This window comes from Cyprinodon variegatus, unplaced genomic scaffold (assembly GCF_000732505.1).
Source record: "Cyprinodon variegatus isolate N-32 unplaced genomic scaffold, C_variegatus-1.0 Scaffold18, whole genome shotgun sequence".
Classification (NCBI taxonomy): Eukaryota; Metazoa; Chordata; class Actinopteri; order Cyprinodontiformes; family Cyprinodontidae; genus Cyprinodon; species Cyprinodon variegatus.
In genome coordinates, this window is record NW_015150471.1 from 964,359 (window position 1) to 975,081 (window position 10,723).

General features: G+C 39.8%; 1 protein-coding gene across 1 annotated transcript in view; it reads left to right on the forward strand.

The window, feature by feature from the left end:
- Positions 1 to 10,723, forward strand: part of plekhm1 (pleckstrin homology and RUN domain containing M1) — a 21,964-nt gene that overhangs the window by 9,417 nt on the left and 1,824 nt on the right. Inside the window, exons 6-11 of the mRNA XM_015388109.1 lie at positions 1,946 to 2,084; positions 7,079 to 8,044; positions 8,499 to 8,644; positions 8,835 to 9,028; positions 9,174 to 9,237; positions 9,334 to 9,491. Coding sequence (XP_015243595.1) covers positions 1,946 to 2,084; positions 7,079 to 8,044; positions 8,499 to 8,644; positions 8,835 to 9,028; positions 9,174 to 9,237; positions 9,334 to 9,491 — 1,667 coding nt within the window. The remainder of the gene's footprint in view (positions 1 to 1,945; positions 2,085 to 7,078; positions 8,045 to 8,498; positions 8,645 to 8,834; positions 9,029 to 9,173; positions 9,238 to 9,333; positions 9,492 to 10,723) is intronic.

Here is a 10,723-nt window from a genome sequence, read left to right on the forward strand (position 1 = left end):
AGTCTTACAACTACGGCTAAATACTTTAACTTAAACTCAAATACATGGTCGGATAGGCTGGTATCGGCCAGTATCGATATCGGATCGGAAGTGCAAAAACCTGGATCGGGACATCTCTACTCCAGAGTGTTGTTCAGCATGGGGGTGAGTAGAAAATGAAGGCTAATCATGTTTTGGGTGTACTATTCCTTTAAATAAATGTTCAACTCAACCTACCTCATTTGTTTTGAACATTAGGATCAGCCCAATAATCATGAATTACAACTATAGTTTCATTTTAAAGCAGGAAGACACGTTTATACCAGGCACCTCCATCTGGTTGGACTTTTCTAACTTGAATGTTCAGTTCTGAAGGCTGCATCCGCAGCGCTTCGTGGAGCTATGTTAGCCAGGAACAATCAGGCAGACCTTTTGGCAGCTTGTGTGTTTAATCATGTTGGCTTTCAATGTAGAGAATGGGAGACAGAGTTACTTTTACTCTTTAACATATGTTTTATTCAGCTTTGGACTTACCGTAAATTCCGGACTATAAGCCGCTGCTTTTTTCCCGCTGTTTGAACACTGCGGCCTATAATACAGGGTGGCTAATACATGTTTTTTTCATGGCGCGAAAAACAGACCAATAAAATTGATGAGTATTCACAGTTCTCAATGCGTGGAGCCGTGTGAAAACATCCAGCATCACCGGCAGGTTTCGGAAGAAGGCATGAAGAGGACCACGAGAGCGACAAGGATGAGACTGAAGGACTTCGAGGGTTTTAGTGCGCAGGAGGAAGAAGAAAGTGATTAATGACTTTTCCTGGTCGGCTGCAATGTTCTGTGCATTGTTCAAATGAAAGTACCGGTATATGCAGCGTTATTTGCGTGTTACAGACACATACGTATATTTAAATGTGTTACAGGTAGTTTGGAGAAAAAAAAGCATTCATAATATGTACTGTATTTGTTTGTTTTATCATACGGATTAAATCAAACGTTAAAAAAATGCTCACGTGTAATATCTTTATTTGTAAATATCTCATACAACGTGGGAAACCTGCGGCTTAAAATCCGGTGCAGCTTATAAAAGTATAAAATTGATTTTCTTCCTAAAATTAGAACGTGCGGCTTGTAATCAGGTGCGCTCTATAGTCCGGAATTTACGGTAACTATAATTATAGATACAATATAATCAACTTCTTGCTAATAGTCCTGTAGCTGCTGGTAGAGTTATATCAACAGAAGAAAGGAGTCAGTAGTTTGAGTGATTATCTTAAAGCTCTTTTGCCTCCATAAAAATCAATCAGGTCAGGTTTGATTTAGCTCCCAGACTTATCAATTAGTTTCCGATCAAAAATCAAACAGTTAAAAGAAATTCAAAATAACTTGTTACTGGGTTTAAGAGGAAATGACAAACAGGATGTTTGGCGGTAATTTCTGGAGCGTCGGTGTGTCATTGGTGGAAAATTCAAAGTAGCGTCTTAACAAATCCTGGAAAATGTTGCTCCTGACTGTAGAAGTTCAGGAGTATTTTCATTTGTCTTGAGTCTTACCAAAAAGGCCATGAGTGTTTCTGTCCGTATGCCATCGCTGTGGATCAGAAATGAAACATCCCTTCTGACAGGAAAGAAACTGACTGCTGCACAGTGGAACCACTGCTGGCAAAGTCTAAACCCTGTATTGCATGTAAACCTGTGATTTCCAAACAGGAACGGCTGCAGGATGTGTTGTAACGCTAAGGTTTCCTCCACCTCTGCCAAAGTTTGTCACGATTTATAAAAATGTCCTCGTGTTTCCTCAACTTTGTCAAAGTTTCATATGCAAACCTCAGACAGATGATTGAAAAAGAACAGATTTCACAGTGGTCTGCTCAGATGTCAGCACTGGTGATGTTTTTCACATGATGATGAGATGCTTGTTTTTGAATTCAGCTTGGCTTTTAAGTGCTGTTGTTTTTTTTTTGTAGCATTCACGTTCTTGGATTTCTGAGGATGACATCTACAAGCCTCACCTTGAAGAGGTGCTTGATAATGAGGAGCTGTCTCCCACAGCTGATCTGGAGGCCTCCCAGCCTCCTCCCAGTGTGGTCCATCGCAGACAAATAGGTATTTTACAGCCGTCACACACATTATACGCCCTTTTTTAGATAAATTATACAATATTTTTTCACATAAAATATATATAAACCACCAGAAATAGTGTGTGTCGTCTAATTTTCCAATTGAAACAGATATGAATTCCTAAAAAAGGTCTTCACTATCACATCAAATGCTGCAAAGGTAGTTTGTGTGCGATGTCAGTCCCTCAATGTGCTTTCCAAGATGCATGCTAATTTCAGCAAAGGAAATGAGTTACCAGGTTTTTTGGCAGGTAGGCTGAATACAAATTAACAAAACACTTCCTGGTTTTACTTCATAGAACATATTTAAAGGTGCTCCGATCAGGATTTTTGGGGCCGATCACCGATTGCTGAAAGCAGTATTGGTTGATACCGATCACCGATCACCAGTAACCGATCACTGGGTCTATCTGAAGCCTTCCTTTTATCATGTCATATATTCAATTTTAATAGTCTTAACAAAAATGTATATGTATTAAAATTAACAGAAGATAATGTATTGTGAATTGTCAACTGTATACTTTTATTGACAGGAAACATTCAACATTTTACTTCCTTAGAAACATCTTAAAACAGCTTAGAGCTTAACAAATAAGCCTTATTTCTAAATAAGATACAAAAAATCTGTCATTGTTAATTTACACAAACTTAAAGTGTACTTAAACTTAAAGTGCAGAGCAAAGAAAACAAAATCAAATATTTTGGGATGCCATGATAAAAAGGCATAAGGTATATATTTTAGGCTTGTCCTGCGGTAATTAACTGAAAATAGAAGCCATGACGGAACAGTCACACATCTTTAGATAATATATCAGTAATTGTTTGGCTTTTTGTCCTAGCTCAAAGTCTAAAATGTCCTTTTAATCACTGCAGACATTTTTCAGTAGTAATAAAGTTTTGTAAAATTCAAACAAATGCTAACTTTAAATGGTGTTTTAGCTCCTTTAAATCTACATACATTTAAAGTGCACAGCATGGAAATCATGAGTCAATGAGAAAGAAAGAAGAGGAATAGAGATTAGTGAAGCCATTTCTCTTAAAGCTTACTTGTTAAGAATCAATGGCAGATTTTGCTTTAGAAATATAAGCATCTCTGCATTTTTGGCAGACAGCTTGTTCCTTTTCTCATCTACAATATTCCCTGCTGTGCTAAAAAGTCACTCACTATCTACACTTGTGCACGGAGCCCAGAGGTAGGCTTGTGCTGCTTGTGCGAGAGCGGGGAAACGACTTTTATTGTCTCGCCAAAAAACAAGCGGCTGTCCACTCCGTGGGATGACTGGCTCTGATAGGTAGAGGTTCATCTGCGATGATGTTGAGCTGCTGATGTCACCGCCACCATGTTCCTCGTCTTCATCCAACAACTCAGCATACATAGCGTTTAAGGAGCCAGCTCGTGGTACTTTCTCTGGGGGCTCGGTGCCAGTTGCTTCCAGGACAAGGACATCAGAAAGCAGCCCGCGAATCTGGGGGCCTGAGTGCGTCGGAGAAATATCTGTCTTTATACCTTTTTTTTTTTTTTGGTTGAAAATAAAAATAAAACTTAATTGGATTTACTTAAACAAACAAGATTTTATTTTAGCTGCGCGTAGATTACCTAAATGCACTACCGGGCCACCGTCCGTCTTCTTCTTCTCTCCCCACTTCCAGTCGCATACCAATGCAGAGCAACTACAGCGCCCCTAGAGGAATCGGAGGAGTGAATCCAACAAGTAGTGCGTCTCATCGGCCCATCTGATCGGCCTTTATGGAGACCGCCGATCAAACTATTTAAAGCCTTTATCGGCCGATAACGATCGGTGACCGATCAATCGGAGCACCCTTATTAAAAACCATACATCCTGTTGGTGAAGATTCTCAGTCATCCAGGTCATAGTCATTCCATAAAAGTAAAAAAAAAAAAAAACAGTCCTCTGGACTTTGTTTCCAAGTTTGAAGACTTTTTGCTTCCCATCCAGGAAGCTTTTTCAATTCAAAATGTTAGAAATAGCGTTGAGTTTGGGGCTTTATACAGCAGCCCAACAAAGCATTGTTCTAGTTTACAAAACATGCAAATTGAAAAGAACGAGCGGGACCACTCCTTTGGAATGGGTGTCGTTTGGCTTCTGTTGTTAGCCTGCAATGCCCCACACCTGTCTAAGTCTCTGAAAGGGGTGTGGTTAAAGGGAATGTTGGCCTGGCTGAACAGGCGGGGACTCCTTCCCTGTAAAGGGGTTGGGGTTGTGATGATAGCGGGAAGGGATCAACTCAATCGCTGCATTGAGGACTAGAATGTTCACATTTTGGACAAAGATAATCGGTGGTTTGAGGGGGGCATTAAGGAAGCCATCTTTGTCAAAAAACCAACCTTAAACAGAGGGGGTGGACTCAGAGTTCAGCTTTCAAAAACCTACAATGCAGCAATTGAGTTGATCCCTTCCCACTATCATCGCAACACCAACCATTTGAATGTTTTCTAAACAAAAACACAAAAACTTTGATTGGCTACTGTATAAAGCCTTGAACTCAACCCTATTCCTGACATTTTGAGTTGGAAAAAGCTTCCTGGATGGAGAGCGAAACGTCTCTAAAGTTGGAAACAAAGTCCAGTGGATTGTTTTTTTACTTTTTGGGAATAACACATCATGTTCTTTCCACTTTCTAATAAGAACTACTTTTTGTTGGTCTGTTGCATAAATTCCAAGTAAAATATTTGGATTCCTTTCTTTTTTTATGCAAGTCTCAGGCAATACTTGCATAAACAGAATCCTTTGTGCATTCAGCAACCAGGCCTTAAGATCATGTGAAGAACATGTATTTCTGCTCTCTCTCTATTTGCTATCTGCTGTCAAGTTTTTGTTTGATTTTTCAGGAATGGGTTCGACTGATATCAAAATAATCTGTGTTGAAATCAACCTTAAAAAAAGCTGTATCATCATCAAAAAGTTAAATTATGAATTATAAAGAATAAGTTTGTATTGAGCCCATTGTGGTGATGCCTTAGAGCTAAATATTTTTTTTACAATTTTTTTTAAGTGTGTAGGTTTAATTAACTTAATATAAATATAGGTCTTTTTCATCAAATGTCTTCCTACACATAGAGAGAGCCGTTGTACTTGTCACCAAAAACAAAAGTGGTGAGAAAAAACAAAACATTTTGCAGGGATGGAATCTGTGGAATGAGATTTCGACCAAACCCTGAACCCAAACAGCCCGGCAGGTAATTTCCATTTAACCTCCAGCAGTAAATCTGCTTTTGTTATGTAACTGCAGGGAATGGCCACAAAACAATGAAGCCTGATGAGTTTTTATTGCCAGACGTCACCTGTGTGAGTCTGAGGCAACTTTAGTGGCAGGAATGCAATCAGCTTAAGGAGCAGCTTAAGGCACTCAATAACAAAATACTTTCTGTTTTTATTGTTACAGTGAAATGCAACACAATTAATCTAATTAAAGTTGTTATTTTTGCATTTGATGGATTTCCTGGTGCCAGTTTTATAACTCAAAACATTTTCTTACTTCCTGACGACAAATCCTGCTACATTTTTTCTTGTTTTGGTCAGTTAGGATTTTTATAAAATTTACTCTTTGGAAAGTTTACTTTTTGTAGAGTTTCTTGTTTTATCTTTAAAGATGAAAATATGGTTCAAAGATTTGGGTCTTCATTTAACAATGGTTATAAAAGCTTCCTAAAATCTTTCCATATCTACTGTTGCGGGTTCGTAGGCCTTATTTCGTCTTCTATGGCACCGAGGTCAGGGTCTTTTCATGGTTTCATTGGAATTTGTTTTGTGTAGATTTAATAGGGTGCTAAGGGTGCTAAACCAATTCCCTGACTGTTAAATTAGGAAAAGTGGGTGTGATTTAATGCAAACTTCAGAAAAAACAAGGTTGGTATTTACCCTCTTTTTTTAGACTTAGACTGGGACAACTTTTATTGTCCTTTTCTATACAAAGCATATACAAAATAAAATTACGTTCAGTACACAGGGTTCCCGTGGGTCCTTAAAAAGTCTTAAAAGGCATTGAATTCTTCAAATTAAAACCAAGGCCTTAATTGGTATTAAAGTATCTTAAATCTGTCTTTCGTAGGTCTTAATTTTTAAAACCTCATTATTTATTTTTGTAATAAATACGTTAAAATTGACCTTTTTTTTTTTTCGATAGCGGAACCAATAAAAGCGTTGTTGCGGCCGGGACATTTGGGAGATGCACCATTAACTTTTTGTCTGGAAAAAGTGTAGATGTAACAAAAATTGTCTCCAGCCAAGAGTTTTCTCCATGATTAAACCAGGGAACATACATGAGGCTCAGTGTATTTTGTGCAAGAAGCGATTTAAGCTCGGAACGATGGGAATTAAGGCAGTGGAGTCGCACATGCGAAGCACGAAACACAAAGCGTCAAAATGGAGTTACCAAGAAACAGCCGGTATTTCTCAGTTTAGTTCCACCCTTGTCTCTGCAACGCCTCCACTTATCACCAAATCAAACATACTAAGAAAACCATACAAAGAAAAATAGTTGCAAAAAAGACTTAGCACTGGTTATGTTGTGGCTTTAAATCTGATTTATTTTGTTCCCTGCTAAAACAAAGTTTGTGAATTCAGTTAAATAATTGTTAAAATATATCTGTCATTTGTGTGTTTTTAGCTTTCTTCCTGTATGGGAAGCTTTTCAAAATTTGAAACATTAGTGCAGTGGTTTATGTTAAAATAAACCTTTGGAATAAGCTGTCGCAAGCAGGTTTTTCTTGTGTTTCTTGTGAATTTGGTCTTAAATTTTTATTTCAAGTGGCATTAAAAAGTCTTAAAAAGTCTTGAATTTAACTTGCCTTATGCTGTAGGAACCCTGGTACAGTTTCAGACAGTAAATAAATACTTCCATTCTGTAAAGTGCAGCAGTGATGAAATGTTATGAAAAACAAAGTTACAGCTCTTTTTTTTTATACCCTATATGTAAGTATTTGGTGGTTACCCTCTTTTCTTTCTGATGTCCTTTCAGGGCTTTCCAATCCCTTTCGAGGCTTGCTAAAACTCGGCCACTTGGAACGGCGAAGCGCGATGGGATTATGGCGCGACTACTACTGCGAACTCTCGCCCTTTGAGTTCCGGATGTATCTGAATGCAGAGGACCGGGAATGTTGTGAAAACTGCTCGCTTCTGCGGTGTGAAGACATCCGTATCACATCATCAGAGGGCCGCTTCGAGTTGACTTTTCCAGGAAAGCGGTTTTACCTCCGAGCAGCCAATCAGGATGAAGCCGAGGACTGGGTGGATCGCATAATTGAGGCCGTGAACAAATGTCGACCAGCACCACACGATGATGAGCATTGGGAAGTTCTGAAGCCATCTGATGAAAATGGAGCAGATGAGCGCACAGTTTTATCTCCATCCTCTGCTCCCTCAAGCCCCGAGCGACGCTTGTCGTTAAGCGAGACGGCTCCTCCTCCGCAGGAGTTTGACTGGACTCAAACCACAGACTTGGAAACGGATGCTATAAAAGAAGCGGTTTTGTATCTCTCTACAGATTGTGAAGCCAGGACATGGGCCCCTCTGGTTTTCTCCCTTTCCTTAGAGAACCTGAAAGGCTTTCGGGTTCAGGAGGGAAGGAAGGTGTTGTGGCTAAACCATCCCGTCGCTGAAATCAGGGACGTGGTTCCAGATGTCTCTTTGGGAGGACCAGCTTTTTTCAAAGTCCTGACAGTGAGAGAGACGCTACGATTCAGGGCAGAGAACCGAGACGAAGCTCGCTCATGGAGGGATCTAATCCGTGGCGCTCTGGACTCATACTTGGAGAGTGGAGAGGACGGAACTCCTGATGAGCAGACTCCAGTTTGGAGCACTGGGCCGACTGGTAATCTGCACAGACTGGTGCAGCATAGACTGAAAGAAAACGGGCCACTTCTGGTCCATCTGTACACAGTGCCATCAGAAAAGGGGCTGGATGCTCAGGGCTTTAAATGCACAGGTTGGTATTTACCTTTGAATGCTTGCACATGTTGCTGCACATTGTTTCTCAGCTGGCTGAAACAAGAAAAGTACGCTTTCCTTTCTTTTTTAAGAAAAAAAACAAAAACGCTAATATTATCTGTTGTGAAATCCACAGAAAGCCAATTCAGCTAAATATTATTATTGTTGCCAAAAAAGATTGAAATAATTAAAATAGTCCAGGTATTTTGTGACCTCAGATATTTACATACTCACAGATTTATCAGATTAGAAGCGTTTGAGACGGCAGCAGCAGATGGGTGATGAAAAGCTGTTTTTCTTTATGGTCTAAGTGTCTGGTGATGGCTGCAGTGTGCATGGCATTAAAAACAGGATATATGATTCACTAAAACTAATGTAACATCCATTAATAAGCTGTTGATCCTGTGTTTCTTTGACCGGATCAGTTTATTGTGTTGCTGCTTCATTTGCAGGCTGTCCGCAGCAGATTGGCCCATCCAGAGGCAGAGCTAAGCTGTGTGAGTTTACAGGCCGGTACTTCTGTGACTCCTGCCACAAGGGGGACACCACCATCATCCCATCACGCATGGTTCACAACTGGGATCTCACTCATAGAGAGGTAGGAGAGACTCATTCACTGTCTTATTCCTTAGTGCTCTTATTCTAATCACTGTAATATTATTACATTAGGATAAAATGGATCAGCTCTTCTAAAGGCTGAGTTCTGTAATAGTTTGAGGTTTTACTGCTTCCTCTGCTGTAAAGGGTGTTAAATTTTAGTCCCCTCACCTGTTATTTTCTCTGTTCAGGTGTCAAAGAAAGCTCTGAGTCTGTTGGCTCACATAGAGCAGGAGCCTCTGTTGAACCTGGATCTGCTGAATCCGGAGCTGGTGAATCATGCCGAATCCATGGCTCAGGCCCACAACCTGCGACAGAGGCTGCGTCTGCTCGGCGAATACCTGCTGACCTGCCGCAGCGGGGCCCTCAAGAAACTTCACAGCAGGTTTGTTTGTGACCCATAAGGACATATCCTTACATTCACCTGCTTTGGTTGTGTTTTTAATGCTATCCTGTCCAATGAAATGTTACCTGGACCTGATTCTGTGCTCTGAGACCTTTACTATTTTTAATTTCTGTGTTGTTTCCAGAATGGGGCAGCGAACCTACCTGCTGGAGTCGAGTCATCAATACAGTGTCCTTGATTTAAGACAGGTTTGGCTTTTAGTTGTTATTTCATGTATATTTCTCTATAAATCTCTATCTCTGTTAGCTCTAAAGGTTTGTGTTATTTTATTTTATATTTTTCAGATAGCAGAGGGCCAATATGCAGCCTTCCTGATCTCCCTGGTGCAGCACGCCTCTAATCACGTGTTAAACTGCGACCTGTGCTCTCAGCGAGGATTCATTTGTCAGATATGTCACTCTGATGACATCCTCTTCCCCTTCCAGTTTGACTGCACCACCAGGTAATTATCAATCAGGATGTGAATTTTTTTTTGTAGCGTTGGAGAGAGAGCCCCAGTTTAACAAAAAATAGTATAATAAATAGCTACATAACTTTGTTTTTTGTACGAGTTCATGTAGCTTTTAAAAAACAAAGCAAAAAACTGTTCTTAAATGTATTTCTGTTGTTTTAAAGTTTTTTTTTCATCTTTTTAAGCAATCCATTTTGTTGCTTATTGGATTCAAAATGGAGACGGTTTACAAGCTAGAAGCAAAGATGGGAATAATATTTTGTCGGTTTATAAACATCACCTTTTGGAGGATAATAAAAACACATCCAGAAATGAATTGTGTCCGGATGCGCGTTCTGTCCTGCGCATGCGCAAACAGAATAATAAGATCGGTATCGCTACATTAGGTTTATTCTTTATACATTATGTGTATATTACCCAGTTTGAGTTAAGAGTAGTAAATAACTTGCTCCCAGGAAAAGAACCGTGAGGAAGCCCCTGAGGCGCAACGACTTTTTTACTCATTTAACAGCTAAAACACTACGTAATAACGGAAATGAAAATAGTTATTTATATACATTAAAGAATGTTAAACTACATTGTACAGAAAATGTTAAAGACTTTTCTGGAAGAAATGGATACGGTTTACATTCTCTCCATTGTATTGTGTGATGTCATCATCAGACATGCTCAGAGGTCACAGTAAGGTTTGGAAGGCTATTTAAGTGTATTGCTTTTTTTGGTTTTTAGAATATGACATATTTACCCAAATACAAAAATATTCAAAAGGAACCACCCGCCGGAAAAAGACGAAAGAATAAAAAGGTAAGAAAAACTAAGTATTTCCTACCAGGAAGTTATTCTGTTCGTGCATGCGCAGGACAGATCATGTTTCTGGGACGGATTGGGTAGTGACAAGGGGTACCAACAATTTTTAGCTTTAGGGAGTGGCGGCCTAGTGATTAGGGGGTTACACTTGGAATCCTGAGGTTCTGAGTTCGAGCCCCCACTGCTATGGCCTGCCACTCTTAAAGGAATAGTACACCCAAAACATGATTAGCCTTCATTTTCTACTCACCCCCATGCTGAACAACACTCTGGAGTACTTTTTTGATATCTCAAATGCATCTGGAGATCTGGGAGGCTTCTTGCTGTCTGCTGACATTCAAATAATGGAGGTCCATGGCGCCCGAGACAGAAAGTTCCACAAAAGTCCACAAAAACGTTTCAATCTTCCCCCATAC